The sequence below is a fragment of the Rhinoderma darwinii genome, chromosome 8 (genome assembly GCF_050947455.1).
Source record: "Rhinoderma darwinii isolate aRhiDar2 chromosome 8, aRhiDar2.hap1, whole genome shotgun sequence".
Lineage (NCBI taxonomy): Eukaryota > Metazoa > Chordata > Amphibia > Anura > Rhinodermatidae > Rhinoderma > Rhinoderma darwinii.
Window position 1 is genome coordinate 4522268 of NC_134694.1, and position 17580 is coordinate 4539847.

The following is a 17580-nucleotide window of genomic DNA, read 5'->3' on the forward strand; positions in this document are numbered from 1 at the left end:
ACAGAACTCCGACCGCTATAAAGATATATTAGTAGATGATAAAGCACCGAATTATGGACTTAAAACATCAAAGTTTGAGTTACACTTTGTACAACTTTATAATATAAATTGGGTTTTGAATCCAAATAATTTAAGAACTCTGATTGCTGTACACAAATTACATTCAGTGAATGGAAACACAGCTGAGTGTTTGTTACTGTGTATGTAGTCCAGGCAGTCCTCTTGATCTCCATATATCAGCAGCACTAGTCTCTCTCCTGTCCTGCAGGTATCAAGAGTCCGGGACAGGACGGAGATTTGTGCTGTTGCGGTGTTCAGATCACAGAAGATTGGCCAGAGAAATGGATCCCAAACTTACGCCGATCCCACGACGAGTGTAGAAGATTCTTCTGCTCCTCCGGTCTGTGCAGTGTGTGACTCGACCCAGACAGGCGCGATGATGTCACTACATCACGCCCGTCTGCTCAGACGCTCACAGCAAAGTAAATGCTGGAGCAGGGAGCCGTCAACTCCCTGCTCTAGCATTGGATTCAATGTCCTGAGGACGCAGATACAGTTGGAACCGGAACATCCGTGAGTGGCTCGCGACCCCCTGGAGGTCTTCACATGACCCTCCAAGGGGTCGCAACCCACAGTTTGGTAAACACCGGTCTAGACTGATACAATTGTAACAAACCTTCAGCTGCGAGAAGTATTAGGTACAGGTTTTTAGCCTCTGGATTTAAGCAAGAATATGCAAACAGAGATCTTGAAAATGGTGAGGAATTCAAAAAGTCTATTCAATAATTTCATTATTTACATATTATCTAGTGATTTCATTGTGTGGGACGCTGATCTCCCCGCTGATCTTCCATGGCTGCAGCTTCACTACATCTCCACTTACGCAGAGCCGGATATTGCAGCAACGATGGAAATATGTATTGTACCCAGATAACGCTCCGCGTCGCCCTCTGCTGGTGTACGTTTTTTCGCATTATGAACATTTAATCTCTTGATACCTATATTTACCAGCTGGGTGAGGCAACCAATAACACTCCAACTGTTCTGGAAATACAAACTCTGCATTCTCTGCCAGTCAGCTAGAGAAACAGAAATCATGTGATGTATTTTTCACATGATGCCTAAACATACAGGACAGATATGCTGGGATTTGTAGTTCTTCAGCAGGTGGAGTCGCCTGTGTTGTCTCTATTATAGAATCTCGTATAAACTGTTGCCAGCGCCAATGGAAACGTGAACAATCTTGCAGAAATGCGCAGCTGTCAGTCAGACCTGTCACAAACCTCTGAAGCTGTCAGTCCCGTCCTGCGAATAAAACCTCAACACGGGGAATCGTGACTGACAGATCTATCCGAGAAACGCTCAAACGACGCGAGATTTTTTTGTATTTCTTACCTAGTACAACCAGGAATGGTATCACCCTCATCATGAAACGTCACTTTACATGACAAGATTAGATACACGGCTCAGCAGACAGTATCACACATGATAGGATTAGATACACGGCTCAGCAGACAGTATCACACATGATAGGATTAGATACACGGCTCAGCAGACAGTATCACACATGATAGGATTAGATACACGGCTCAGCAGACAGTATCACACATGATAGGATTAGATACACAGCTCAGCAGACAGTATCACACATGATAGGATTAGATACACAGCTCAGCAAACCGTATCACACATGATAGGATTAGATACACAGCTCAGCAGACAGTATCACACATGATAGGATTAGATACACAGCTCAGCAGACAGTATCACACATGATAGGATTAGATACACAGCTCAGCAAACCGTATCACACATGATAGGATTAGATACACAGCTCAGCAGACAGTATCACACATGATCGGATTAGATACACAGCTCAGCAGACAGTATCACACGATAGGATTAGATACACGGCTCAGCAGACAGTATCACACATGATAGGATTAGATACACAGCTCCCCAGACCGTATCACACATGATAGGATTAGATACAGTATCACACATGATATGATTAGATACACGGCTCAGCAGACAGTATTACACAGGATACAAAGCGTATCACACATGATAGGATTAGATACAGAGGCTTAGCAGTCGGTATCACACATGATAGGCTTAGATACACAGCTCTGCAGACAGTATCACACCTGAGGATTAGATACACAGTCCTGCAAAGCGTATCACACATGATAGGATTAGATACACAGCTCAGCACAGTATCACACATGATAGGATTAGATACACAGCTCCCCAGACCGTATCACACATGATAGGATTAGATACAGTATCACACATGATATGATTAGATACACGGCTCAGCAGACTGTATCACACATCATAGATAACTAGACGCAGCGGCTCACCATGCCTGAAATGAAATTCCGTAACTTTACATGCTGGCGTGTGATCCTCTTCCTGCTGATCTGACACGTGTGTTTGTCACTTGCCGGATTACCAGAATGTCCAGACCACCAGGAGCCAAATGGATGGAAATTGTATTATGTGTAAAATCAGGGGCCTCCAGATCCATATTGCTGCTAGGCGCACAGGGGGTTAATGGCGCTGTGTTCTCCCCATCCTCCCGCTTTGTTGTACTAGTCATAAAAAGGCCATTTTTCATTTGCGGCCCCCTCCCCGCTCCTCACAATCGGACATAGATTTATACTCTCCCTGATGCCGGTGGCATTCACAACTGGGGAGGGGTCATGGGAGGCGCTGATGGGACAATAATAGATACATTGAGGGGGTCCCCAGGGCTTTGTCCGGCCGGGTACCCTATCCATCAGCCACCAGAACCCATGCCAAGGTCAGCACTAACGAGCCTGTGCCAGCGTCCCAGATGCCCCCATGGGGGACGCTCCAATCAGCATCCAGGATTTCTTGCTGTAACGTCTGATCCTTACAAGGTCTCGCTCGTGTAAGAGGAAGCGGCAGGTGGAACGCGGCACCGGAGATGCTATATGAAGCGCTCGCCGCTGTACGAAGCGGAGGTTTACACGTGGCGATTATTGGCGATAATCACGTCATGTAAATGCTCATAATCAGATCCGATCACTGCGAAGCTGAAATGAAGTGAATGGTGCTGAGCTGCAATACCACGCACAGTCTGTGGACAGGGGTGGCGCTATTTAGCCATGTTTTTGGAATCCTTTCTGATCCATTTTATTACCCAATAACTCTGAAGAGCTCGGGTGGCGGAGGGGTTAACAACTAATATTCCTGATGGTATTATCTGCGGGGGTGAAGCGGTGGGTACATCATCCTTTCTAGAATTGCTCCAAACAGACCTAAAATCCTGTGATTAGTTTCATTCCCTCTGATGGCTCCATCTTCCTGACACAGAGCTCCAGATCCTCTGCTTCCCTTCATACAGCCATAAAGTGACAGGAGAAATGACTGCAGGTGGTTCTGGTGACAATCTCGTGTATGTTGGGGGTCAGGCGTGGTAAGCATGCCCGATCCCTTGTCCCTGGCACAAGGTTGGTCACCAGCGATCTCAAGTGATCGACTTAAGAATTCCGGAAGGCTCCGCGGTCTATAATAAGAATAGAATCCATTTGTGGTGCTGGTTTACATGGAACAACTTTGAAAACCCTGATCATTCGTAAGGCTCTATAAAGTCCTTACCAAGGATCTGTTACTCATTTCCATGGGGGCGAGTAGGATCATTATTACCCAGCGAAGACTCCCCCGAAAGCGACATTTACTAGTCGTGCAGTCAATTACTGTCGTTTTTGGAAACCAGCAATATGGAAAAATAATTAACCAATGCAAATGAGCCTTTAGCAGCTTCCACAGGGGGTTGTCACACAAGTCTTCCTAGCTGCTACTGACTCCACCTGCAGAATAGTGAGCACAGCTCTGGAGTACAATACAGGATGTAACTCAGGGTCAGTACAGGATAAGTAATGTAATGTATGTACACAGTGACTCCACCAGCAGAATAGTGAGTGCAGCTCTGGAGTATAATACAGGATGTAACTCAGGATCAGTACAGGATAAGTAATGTATGTACACAGTGACTCCACCAGCAGAATAGTGAGTGCAGCTCTGGAGTATAATACAGGATGTAACTCAGGATAAGTAATGTAATGTATGTACACAGTGACTCCACCAGCAGAATAGTGAGTGCAGCTCTGGAGTATAATGCAGGCTGTAACTCAGGATCAGTACAGGATAAGTAATGTAATGTATGTACACAGTGACTCCACCAGCAGAATAGTGAGTGCAGCTCTGGAGTATAATACAGGATGTAACTCAGGATCAGTACAGGATAAGTAATGTAATGTAATGTATGTACACAGTGACTCCACCAGCAGAATAGTGAGTGCAGCTCTGGAGTATAATACAGGATATAACTCAGGATCAGTACAGGATAAGTAATGTAATGTATGTGCACAGTGACTCCACCAGCAGAATAGTGAGCGCAGCTCTGGAGTATAATACAGGATGTAACTCAGGATCAGTACAGGATAAGTAATGTAATGTATGTGCACAGTGACTCCACCAGCAGAATAGTGAGTGCAGCTCTGGAGTATAATACAGGATATAACTCAGGATCAGTACAGGATAAGTAATGTAATGTATGTACACAGTGACTCCACCAGCAGAATAGTGAGCGCAGCTCTGGAGTATAATACAGGATGTAACTCAGGATTAGTACAGGATAAGTAATGTGATGTATGTACACAGTGACTCCACCAGCAGAATAGTGAGTGCAGCTCTGGAGTATAATACAGGATGTAACGCAGGATCAGTACAGGATAAGTAATGTAATGTATGTGCACAGTGACTCCACCAGCAGAATAGTGAGCGCAGCTCTGGAGTATAATACAGGATGTAACTCAGGATCAGTACAGGATAAGTAATGTAATGTATGTGCACAGTGACTCCACCAGCAGAATAGTGAGCGCAGCTCTGGAGCATAATACAGGATGTAACTCAGGATCAGTACAGGATATGTAATGTAATGTGTGTACACAGTGACTCCACCAGCAGAATAGTGAGTGCAGCTCTGGCGTATAATACAGGATGTAACTCAGGATCAGTACAGGATAAGTAATGTGATGTATGTACACAGTGACTCCACCAGCAGAATAGTGAGTGCAGCTCTGGAGTATAATACAGGATATAACTCAGGATCAGTACAGGATAAGTAATGTGATGTATGTACACAGTGACTCCACCAGCAGAATAGTGAGTGCAGCTCTGGAGTATAATACAGGATGTAACGCAGGATCAGTACAGGATAAGTAATGTATGTACACAGTGACTCCACCAGCAGAATAGTGAGTGCAGCTCTGGAGTATAATACAGGATGTAACTTAGGATCAGTACAGGATAAGTAATGTAATGTATGTACACAGTGACTCCACCAGCAGAATAGTGAGTGCAGCTCTGGAGTATAATACAGGATATAACTCAGGATCAGTACAGGATAAGTAATGTAATGTATGTACACAGTGACTCCACCAGCAGAATAGTGAGTGCAGCTCTGGAGTATAATACAGGATATAACTCAGGATCAGTACAGGATAAGTAATATATGTCTATATGTAACTGCCGGTATTGGTATAATAATATTAGAGTTTACCGCTGGTATAAACCGTAGGGGACAAGTTAAATGTAGACCAGTGACTTATATGGTATAGGTGGCCCTAGATGTAACAATCAAGGGATTGGACTAGAAGTGACGATCTATAGGGGTAAAATCTTCACTACTTGAGTCTGAGCCGCACAGTTGCAGCCGCCATGTCTTGTACTGATCTCGGTAGAACACTAATTGAAGGTAATGTGGGGAAAGCCTCGATAAATTGCCAGGGTCCTTCCTGTACAGATCTTGCGTCGTCTCCCTCCACTGTCATTAGGCTTCTTTATGCACGGAACAATTAACCAAAAAAAATAATCCAGAGCAGCGCTCGCCCCATGAAAGCCCAGTGGTCTCTTTACTAATTAGCGGCAGGAGCCGCCTTGAATACGGATAAGCGCTCCACTTACTTTCCTTGGCTCAGTGTTTGTTGGAGCCGACAGATCCTCCGGCCAATGGGGAACAATTATAGGAAGGGACAGACCGGCCTTACAGGTGGTTACGACCGTCTTTACCTGAGCTGTAATAACACGACTGTAGATTTCCTGCTGTGCGCTACAGGAACAAGGCATCAGCTGGACGGATAGACAGGTGTCGCCATTGTTCCTGGGGTAATTGAATGGGGGGGGGTTGGACAGATCACCGAGATGCCAGATATCTGTATTGTGTACGAGAGTCAACGTGTCCGTACTGTGTATTCCGGCCGTAATATAAGATGTTACTAGAGGCAGCGAGCAGATGAAATGCTGCCCCCTACAGGTCATTCTTCTCATGCCGTATGTACGACTCCTGACTGTTGTAATGTACAAATTACTAGTAGTAATGATGCTGCTCAGAATGTCTCTAGTGGTTGTTTGTGGTAGTGCAGCTTATATAATAATAAATATATATATTTACATAATGTTTGTTAAAATTCCCATGTTACTACAACCGTTTATGACACGCTTTACTCCTAAGAGTTTGGGCCCAGGTTGGTTTTAGGGAGTGGCAAGCTTAACTATTATTTGGGGGGCCCCTGAGAACGGGAACCCGAAGGACTAACCAAGACCACCCTGTGTTATTTAGCACTTTACTGTGGTATTATGTGGGCTGTATATGGCAGTATTATCTTGGCACTATATTGCAGTATTATGTGGGCTGTATATGGCAGTATTATCTTGGCACTATATGGCAGTATTATGTGGGCTGTATATGGCAGTATTATGTGGGCTGTATATGGCAGTATTATGTGGGCTGTATATGGCGGTATTATGTGGGCTGTATATGGCAGTATTATGTGGGCTGTATATTGCGGTATTATGTGGGCTGTATATGGCAGTATTATGTGGGCTGTATATGGTGGTATTATGTGGGCTGTATATGGCAGTATTATGTGGGCTGTATATGGCGGTATTATCTTGGCACTATATGGCAGTATTATGTGGGCTGTATATGGCAGTATTATCTTGGCACTATATGAGGGTATTGCGTGGGCTGTATATGGCAGTATTATCTTGGCACTATATGGCGGTATTATGTGGGCTGTATATGGCAGTATTATCTTGGCACTATATGGCGGTATTATGGGGGCTGTATATGGCAGTATTATCCTGGCACTATATGGCAGTATTATGTGGGCTGTATATGGCAGTGTTATGTGGGCTGTATATGGCAGTGTTATGTGGGCTGTATATGGCAGTATTATCTTGGCACTATGAGGATATTATGTGGGCCGTGTATGGCAGTATTATCTTGGCACTATATGAGTGTATTTTGTGGGATGTATATGGCAGTATTATCTTGGCACTATATGGTGGTATTTTGTGGGCTGTATATGGCAGTATTATCTTGGCACTATATGGTGGTATTATGTGGGCTGTATATGGCAGTATTATCTTGGCACTATATGGTGGTATTATGTGGGCTGTATATGGCAGTATTATCTTGGCACTATGAGAATATTATGTGGGCTGTATACAGCAGTATTATCTTGGCACTATATGGCGGTATTATGTGGGCTGTATATGGCAGTATTATGTGGGCTGTATATGGCAGTATTATCTTGGCACTATATGGCGGTATTATGTGGGCTGTATATGGCAGTATTATGTGGGCTGTATATGGCAGTATTATCTTGGCACTATATGGTGGTATTATGTGGGCTGTATATGGCAGTATTATCTTGGCACTATATGAGGGTATTGCGTGGGCTGTATATGGCAGTATTATCTTGGCACTATATGGCGGTATTATGGGGGCTGTATATGGCAGTATTATCCTGGCACTATATGGTGGTATTATGTGGGCTGTATATGGCAGTATTATCTTGGCACTATATGGCGGTATTATGGGGGCTGTATATGGCAGTATTATCCTGGCACTATATGGCAGTATTATGTGGGCTGTATATGGCAGTGTTATGTGGGCTGTATATGGCAGTGTTATGTGGGCTGTATATGGCAGTATTATCTTGGCACTATGAGGATATTATGTGGGCCGTGTATGGCAGTATTATCTTGGCACTATATGAGTGTATTTTGTGGGATGTATATGGCAGTATTATCTTGGCACTATATGGTGGTATTTTGTGGGCTGTATATGGCAGTATTATCTTGGCACTATATGGTGGTATTATGTGGGCTGTATATGGCAGTATTATCTTGGCACTATATGGTGGTATTATGTGGGCTGTATATGGCAGTATTATCTTGGCACTATATGAGGGTATTACGTGGGCTGTATATGGCAGTATTATCTTGGCACTATATGGTGGTATTATGTGGGCTGTATATGGCAGTATTATCTAGGCACTATGAGAATATTATGTGGGCTGTATATGGCAGTATTATCTTGACACTATATGGCGGTATTATGTGGGCTGTATATGGCAGTATTATCTTGGCACTATGAGAATATTATGTGGGCTGTATACAGCAGTATTATCTTGGCACTATATGGCGGTATTATGTGGGCTGTATATGGCAGTATTATCCTGGCACTATATGGCAGTATTATGTGGGCTGTATATGGCAGTATTATCTTGGCACTATGAGAATATTATGTGGGCTGTATATGGCAGTATTATCTTGGCACTATATGGCGGTATTATGTGGGCTGTATATGGCAGTATTATCTTGGCACTATGAGAATATTATGTGGGCTGTATACAGCAGTATTATCTTGACACTATATGGCGGTATTATGTGGGCTGTATATGGCAGTATTATCTTGGCACTATGAGAATATTATGTGGGCTGTATACAGCAGTATTATCTTGGCACTATATGGCGGTATTATGTGGGCTGTATATGGCAGTATTATGTGGGCTGTATATGGCAGTATTATCTTGGCACTATATGGCGGTATTATGTGGGCTGTATACAGCAGTATTATCTTGGCACTATATGGTGGTATTATGTGGGCTGTATATGGCAGTATTATCTAGGCACTATGAGAATATTATGTGGGCTGTATACAGCAGTATTATCTTGGCACTATATGGCGGTATTATGTGGGCTGTATATGGCAGTATTATCTTGGCACTATGAGAATATTATGTGGGCTGTATACAGCAGTATTATCTTGGCACTATATGGCGGTATTATGTGGGCTGTATATGGCAGTATTATGTGGGCTGTATATGGCAGTATTATCTTGGCACTATATGGCGGTATTATGTGGGCTGTATACAGCAGTATTATCTTGGCACTATATGGGGGTTTTATGTTTTCTGTATATGGCGGTATTATCTTGGCACTATGAGAATATTATGTGGGCTGTATACAGCAGTATTATCTTGGCACTATATGGCGGTATTATGTGGGCTGAGTTTTCTAGACGTGGCTACGAGGGGGGCTGCATTGCTTGTTGCCCAGGGCACCCATTTTCTATAAATCCAGCCATGGTTGGGCATCAAACACCTTTTTAACCCCTTCCTGTTCCTTTAAGAAGAGAGGCTGGCCTGGCCTGGGTTGACAAGGCCTCATGCACATGGCTGTATCACGGCTCCGTTATTTGGTCGCTCGTACCGTGCTGTATTACAGTGAAACACTTTGCTATGGTTGAGACCTCCGCACGTCCCATACGGGGTTAAAAAAAAATCAATAATTAAAAAAAAAATGTTGCTTCAGACTTGGGGAATCTGGCCTGCGGTGTCACAAGGACCACTGTAATCGGACTAGAAAGAGGACGGACAGGGAATTTGTACCGAGGAATAAAAAAAGAATTCAAAAACATTTACACTTGGACTCGTCGACGCGTCAAACGACACTATTAATTCTGTCACTTCGTAGGGTTTGGCAGGTGACCCCCCCCCCCCCCCCATCGTCCTAGTAATGTGGAGATAAGAATATGCCGTCACCCCTCCCCCGCCCACCCCTTTTATATATATATATATAGAGAGAGAGAGAGAGATTGTAATGTTACTTGAACAAAATAGCTGTCTGGAGCGGAAGACTTATCAAGAGCTAAATCAGGCCCGCGCCATGAGCCGAATCACGCTGAAAAGGCCTCAGTGCTGTCATTGATTTCCTCGCAAGAAAAAAATTGCCTCTGGCTACTGAACCGAATTAGTAGTCACTGATGACCAATTATTTTTGCCCACAGTGAACGGAGAGGCATACTAAAAATCCAGTTTGTCAGAGCCGCGGCTCGCTTCTCAAACACCTTTCAAGGCGCGTTGTATCTCTCCTCCCTCCGCGGCCTCCGATGACTCCTTCGCCTCGCCGCAACTTTTTCCTGTTATTTTATTATTTTATTTTTTTTAGCTCAAAGTTTTAATGAGCTGGCGTATATGATGATGACCTGCCATAAATGGCGCCCCTTCTATCCTCGGCGGAGCTTTATTTGGCAAAGAAGGCGAGCGAACACACAAATCCGAAGTGTCAGCTTTCATACGGGCGCACGCAACCCTCGTAAGAAGGTGTCAGTTTAATGCTTTCTCCGAGTCTAATTTTCCACTTTATGGCGGCCCTCTGGTGCCCGCTACCTCCCCACATGCTCCAGATGGATGGTATCCCATGATCCCACTTTTATGTTTCCAGTAAGTGGCTTAACCTTCTCGCTGCAGCCAGGGGAGCGGTGTCTGGAGGACTGGCAGCCGCAGGGTTAAACCCGCCTCATGTACACGGGATGCGAGTGCAGATTTGATAGCGTATGCCCCTAATATAATAAGGGTGGGCTATGAAAAAAACTTTCACAACTTTGTGTTTAGGACCATAGAGAAGGTTTATACAGTAATGCCGCCATACACTGCCAACATACCTCCATAGAGCGCCCATATAATGCCACCATACAGACCCTAATCCAATATACATGGTATACAGCGGTTCATGGAGACATTCCTGGTGGTCTATGGGTTAGATACCTGCTGTCCACTGACCTCCGAGCTCCAGCAATGTCCGGCTGTGACAAGAAGCTGCCGATCATACATAGGACTACACCGCCATATAACGGCCGCACAGGTCTCTCTATGGTCACGCCGATCATACATAAGACTACACCGCCATATAACGGCCGCACAGGTCTCTCTATGGTCACGCCGATCATACATTAGACTACACCGCCATATAACGGCCGCACAGGTCTCTCTATGGTCAGGCCGATCATACATAAGACTACACCGCCATATAACGGCCGCACAGGTCTCTCTATGGTCACGCCGATCATACATTAGACTACACCGCCATATAACGGCCGCACAGATCACTCTATGGTCACGCAGATCATAAACAATAATACACCGCCATATAACGGCCGCACAGATCTCTCTATGGTCAGGCCGATCATACATTAGACTACACCGCCATATAATGGTCGCACAGATCACTCTATGGTCCCGCAGATCATAAACAATAATACACCGCCATATAACGGCCGCACAGATCTCCCTATGGTCACGCCAATCATACATAACACTAAACCGCCATATAACAGCCGCACAGATCTCCCTATGGTCACGCCAATCATACATAACACTAAACCGCCATATAACAGCCGCACAGATCTCCCTATGGTCACGCCAATCATACATAACACTAAACCGCCATATAACAGCCGCACAGATCTCCCTATGGTCAGGCAGAGCGTACGGTTGCCCAGTGGCGATTGATAAGTACATCAAACCCGCTGAGGGGGGGGGGGGGACAGGCAATCGCCCAGTTTGACCCCTCCATCAATGGATGGATAAATATGAGATTGATTTCCCTCTCCGTTCCCGTCCTCAGTTTCTGCCGCTTTTATTGGAAGGACAGTAATATAAAGATAGAGATATAGAGAAGCTCGTTAATACCCCAATACCTATATAAACCGGCCATACACAGCCCACATACCCCCATAATATCCCAGTCTCATGATATCACCAGCCCTCCAGACAAGCATAGATGTAGAATTTTTGTTTTCAACCAGGGGTGGGGACAGACGGTAGAGGACCCCCGGACAGGACCAGCGTGTGGCCCCCCGACAGGACCAGCGTGTGGACCCCCGGACAGGACCAGCGTGTGGACCCCCGGACAGGACCAGCGTGTGGACCCCCGACAGGACCAGCGTGTGGACCCCCGGACAGGACCAGCGTGTGGACCCCGTGCTGTTCAGGAGCTGATAGCGAAGAGATCACGCTCTCTTTTGTGCCTACCGAGAGTCACTGTCTCTTCTATGTGCCCAGTGGTTTAATGCCCTAGTCCCAGGGGTCCATTAGTTTAGAGGTCTAGTCCCTGGAGGCCAATAGTTTGTTGCGGTACTTTAAACTGATGACAGGGCTCTGTTCACACAGGTCATTGAATAATTATCATCGGATTTGATCCAGATTTTCCCTCTGCGCAGGAATATAATGTTGAATCAGACAAATCTGAACAAGGCCTAAGGCCCCATACACACGAACGTGCTTTTGCGACCGCAATTCCCCCGAAAATCCACGGGAGAATTGCGGCCCCATTCATTTCTATGGGCCCATACACACGACCATGGTTTCCACGGTCCGTGCATGGCCGAGGAGTCCAGGCTCATAGAATATAATGGATGCGGCCATGTGCACGGCCCGCGATTTGCGGGCGGCTTGCGGGTGACGCCGCGGCCGGCCGCCCCGAAAATCACGGCCGTGCACATGGCTACGGTTGTGTGCATGAGGCCCAACACGACTGTATTTTTAATCCGTAAATACGGACCCATTAATTTGTATGGGCATCGGACACCTATCCGTATTTTTACGGATGGGTGTCCATGCCGTAGCAATTATAGAACACGTCCTTTTTTTTTTTTACCGTAATTACGGCATGAACTCTCCATAGAAGTCTATGGGCGCTGCCATAATTACGGAAGAGTTGCTATGCAACGCCAGCATACTACCCTAGTTTCCTCCCTGTTTTTTAGTGGTTCCGTAAATACGGATGAACTACGGACCATATTTACGGACACCCTTCTGTAACTGCGGATGATTTACGGATGACTTTAAACGACCACGGATCCGTATTTACGGACAGTATTTATTTATGGATCGATTAAAAATATGGTCGTGTGCATGTGGCCTAACTTTCCTGTACTTATTCTGAGGTCTGTGATCAGGCAGAGCCGCTGTCATTTGACAGCCGCTTCATTCTCTCAGATTACATTCACTGTGGGGTTATATATAGGACTTAGCTTATCCGACTCTGAAACATGAAGGTGGCGGGGCCCCCCTTAACCTTTAAGGACCCCTTCTCCTCCTCTGCGCCAGCAATATGTCCGCCTATAAGAACGGCCGTCACCCGCACGCTACAGGGCACGGACGTCTGCTGCTCGCTTGTCTGTAGATTATTGTAACGAGTGATTAGTGCAGCGAATGTGGATAAAAAGCAGCGAGCACAAAGGCCGCAGCTGATCCACCACGACAGACGGACTCCAGACCAGAAGTAGTGCAGCGCTGGCATCCATTGAGAGAGATGTCACTTGTGATCTGCAGACTTTGCGTAGGAGTCGGGGCCCCCCCTTATCGGCATCATTAGAACAACACGGCTATAGATTAGTTGTTTCTGTTGCCCGCAGAGCGCAATAATTAAGTAATAACCGTCACGGCGGGGTGACAAATCCAACTCTGCTATTTCCAACAGCAGCAGAGCAGTGCGAGGATGGACAAGTTACAATCGCTGAAATCAGAGGAAACCTTCAGCGGTGACTCCATCCTTCTATTATATCCGTGTACCGCTCCGCCGTAGTTTATAATAACCCGTATTAACCCGACCAACCGAGGTCCTTAAAGGACAAGTTCAGCTGATGACGGGAGTTCGTACATCACCGAGCTGGAATATATATAAATATACGCTAAATAACTGGCGGCTTCATACTTAAAGGGCCGGTAATCCTAAATTCTGCATCTTATAATAGTGCGAGAGCGTTATAGCAGCTCATACCCGTCACACAGGTGGCTGCCAATGTTACTGGAGGTTTTTAGCACTTTGTCCCTCGTCCCATACTACAGTCAGGCTATTACCTGGAATGGCTGATAACAGGGAATAATAGAATGCACAGCACATGGAGATGACTGGCGGCAGGTGTAGCGTCCCTTTAAGAACGATCATATAGTGGAGCACAAAAAGCTGCAAAATATTATAAAATTAAAACCTTTTTGGATTGGAAAGTTATCAGGCAATTTGGAGTTGTGGGATCAGGGGGAATTGTAGCAAAAAAAATACATGGGACTTATGAGGAAACCTTCATCTGTTTCAGGCCATCCACACCCATATACGACCTCATTGAGCACAAGTACCAGCGGCTTTGGCTCGAGCAGCAGAGACAAGCGAGTGAGGCGCTTCGCATCATGTCTAAAGAGAAGGTAAGTGATGACTCAAAGGGTTACCAGCTGTATGGGGGAAAGTGCCAAGGTGCATGCCCGCTGCTGGGCCCTCTACCGAACATTACAAGTGTGAAAACGGTTATTTAATATCTCGCTTGTAGGCCGAGATATGATCGTTTGAAGTTACAGGCCCAAAGCTTGAGGCTGCACTACTGATGACTACATGTGTCTACTTCCGAACTCTGTCAGATTGTCACAGACTCTTTGTAAGGATTCAAATCAACATTTACATCCTACCTCCAGTGTGAATGTTTGTGATTTGAATAGACTTTATGACAACACTGCACTGAATCTCTCAGTAGTGCAGCCTCAGGACCTGGACCTGTTTACTCAAATGGTCATAACTTGGCCCAGAAGATAGATATTAAAAAACGGTTTTCACAATTTTAATATGCAATAAAAGGGTTTTCTCTATATTCATTCTGCTACATCTCCATTGAGGAGAAAATTTTAAGGAGTTTTTGAGGTAGGCACAGTTTTTGGGGATAACGCTCATCAGTACACTACCAACCATCACTAACTGTGGCCCTCCAATGCCAGGGACTGTAATGCCTGTAGCTTTCAGCCTATGTGTAACATCGGAACTCTTATTAGCTGAACGTCCCCTTTAAGCACCCCCACCATCTTCTATTAGATGAGGATAGCGTTGGGGGATTCGTGTTTGATTTTTTTGCTAAACTGGCATAATAAGTGTTAACTGGGATTAACGTTTGGGCGGTTAGAAGGGAAAAAGACGTTTTATGCCGGTCTGAGGCGTCTGGTAATATTTAAATGGCCTTTAAGAGCGGCCAATGACTGGTTTATATGGTAATGGCAGGAATAAGAGCGTCATTAATGGGGTAATAACCAATTTCTGTGGCGTTTACAGCATCTGCATATGATGTTTTATGGTATAAGTGCAGGGAGGCGCGGATTGTGTAATTAGCAGCGAGTTTACGGCTGACATGTCAGGAGATTACTTACAACCGGAGGAGAATGGGAGGATCATTTTTTAATATGACAAGTAGCTTGTTGTGTGTGGAGGATGGGGGGGGGGGTTATACCCTCCTGTAAGATGGAGACCGCGAGATCACCCGTCACTGCCGATCACCCGGACGTAGGAAACGCAGAATTCTTATACTTCTACTATTGAAAGCAGTGATATTATATATACACCGGGTGTACAACAGAAACCACATCATCTAATAAACAGCAGAGTCCCTGTGACTTATCCCGAGTTACATCCTGTATTATACTCCAGAGCTGCACTCACTATTCTGCTGGTGGAGTCACTGTGTACATACATTACTTATCCTGTACTGATCCTGAGTTATATCCTGTATTATACTCCAGAGCTGTACTCACTATTCTGCTGGTGGAGTCACCCGGTACATAATACACAATATAATACAGGATGTAACTCAGGATCAGTACAGGATAAGTAGTGTATGTACACAGTGACTCCACCAGCAGAATAGTGAGTGCAGCTCTGGAGTATAATACAGGATATAACTCAGGATCAGTACAGGATAAGTAATGTAATGTATGTACACAGTGACTCCACCAGCAGAATAGTGAGTGCAGCTCTGGAGTATAATACAGGATATAACTCAGGATCAGTACAGGATAAGTAATGTAATGTATGTACACAGTGACTCCACCAGCAGAATAGTGAGTGCAGCTCTGGAGTATAATACAGGATGTAACTCAGGATCAGTACAGGATAAGTAATGTAATGTATGTACACAGTGACTCCACCAGCAGAATAGCGAGTGCAGCTCTGGAGTATAATACAGGATGTAACTCAGGATCAGTACAGGATAAGTAATGTAATGTATGTACACAGTGACTCCACCGGCAGAATAGTGAGTGCAGCTCTGGAGTATAATACAGGATATAACTCAGGATCAGTACAGGATAAGTAATGTAATGTATGTACACAGTGACTCCACCGGCAGAATAGTGAGTGCAGCTCTGGAGTATAATACAGGATATAACTCAGGATCAGTACAGGATAAGTAATGTAATGTATGTACACAGTGACTCCACCAGCAGAATAGTGAGTGCAGCTCTGGAGTATAATACAGGATATAACTCAGGATCAGTACAGGATAAGTAATGTAATGTATGTACACAGTGACTCCACCAGCAGAATAGTGAGTGCAGCTCTGGAGTATAATACAGGATGTAACTCAGGATCAGTACAGGATAAGTAATGTAATGTATGTACACAGTGACTCCACCAGCAGAATAGTGAATGCAGCTCTGGAGTATAATACAGGATATAACTCAGGATCAGTACAGGATAAGTAATGTAATGTATGTACACAGTGACTCCACCAGCAGAATAGTGAGTGCAGCTCTGGCGTACAATACAGGATGTAACTCAGGATCAGTACAGGATAAGTAATGTAATTTATGTACACAGTGACTCTACCAGCAGAATAGTGAGTGCAGCTCTGGAGTATAATACAGGATATAACTCAGGGTCAGTACAGGATAAGTAATGTAATGTATGTACACAGTGACTCCACCAGCAGAATAGTGAGTGCAGCTCTGGAGTATAATACAGGATGTAACTCAGGATCAGTACAGGATAAGTAATGTATGTACACAGTGACTCCAGCAGCAGAATAGTGAGTGCAGCTCTGGAGTATAATACAGGATGTAACTCAGGATCAGTACAGGATAAGTAATGTAATGTATGTACACAGTGACTCCACCAGCAGAATAGTGACAAGACGCCAGGAATTTGACTTTGAACCTCTTATACTCTTTGATATTTTTGCAATTCTGTAATAAATAATTCTAGTGTTCCAGAATTCTTCTGATCTACAATGTAGCGATAAATCCTGGCTGGACGATGAGTTCCAGCTCTTTCCTCGATTGTCCACTAACGTCCGTATCTCATCCCCAGATCCAGCTGCGGAGGGTCCAGGACACGAGGACCACACTGCTCCGGAGGTACCAGCCGCCCGCGGACCCCGCTCCACTCTGGAAGCTGCCACAGTTTGAGAAGGTTTGTAGCATTTCACTATTTCTTCAGAAAAACGTAAATAGTGCATTTTATACCTTCGTTCTGCAGGAACTAAACACCATTTTCACTATATCTGCTTGCAGTCAATAAATGGGATTTTTTTTTGTTTATATCTAGGAGGTTTAAAACCTTCACAGACCCAATACACAGTGAGGGTTTTGTTACAGTGTTTCA

General features: G+C 44.8%; 1 protein-coding gene across 2 annotated transcripts in view; it reads left to right on the forward strand.

Moving 5' to 3' along the window:
* Positions 1–17580, forward strand: part of CFAP77 (cilia and flagella associated protein 77) — a 96131-nt gene that overhangs the window by 71960 nt on the left and 6591 nt on the right. Inside the window, exons 4-5 of one of the 2 annotated variants that reach the window (XM_075834116.1) lie at positions 14264–14369; positions 17287–17388. In XM_075834116.1, coding sequence (XP_075690231.1) covers positions 14264–14369; positions 17287–17388 — 208 coding nt within the window. The remainder of the gene's footprint in view (positions 1–14263; positions 14370–17286; positions 17389–17580) is intronic. The other variant, XM_075834117.1, reaches the window with a different exon arrangement.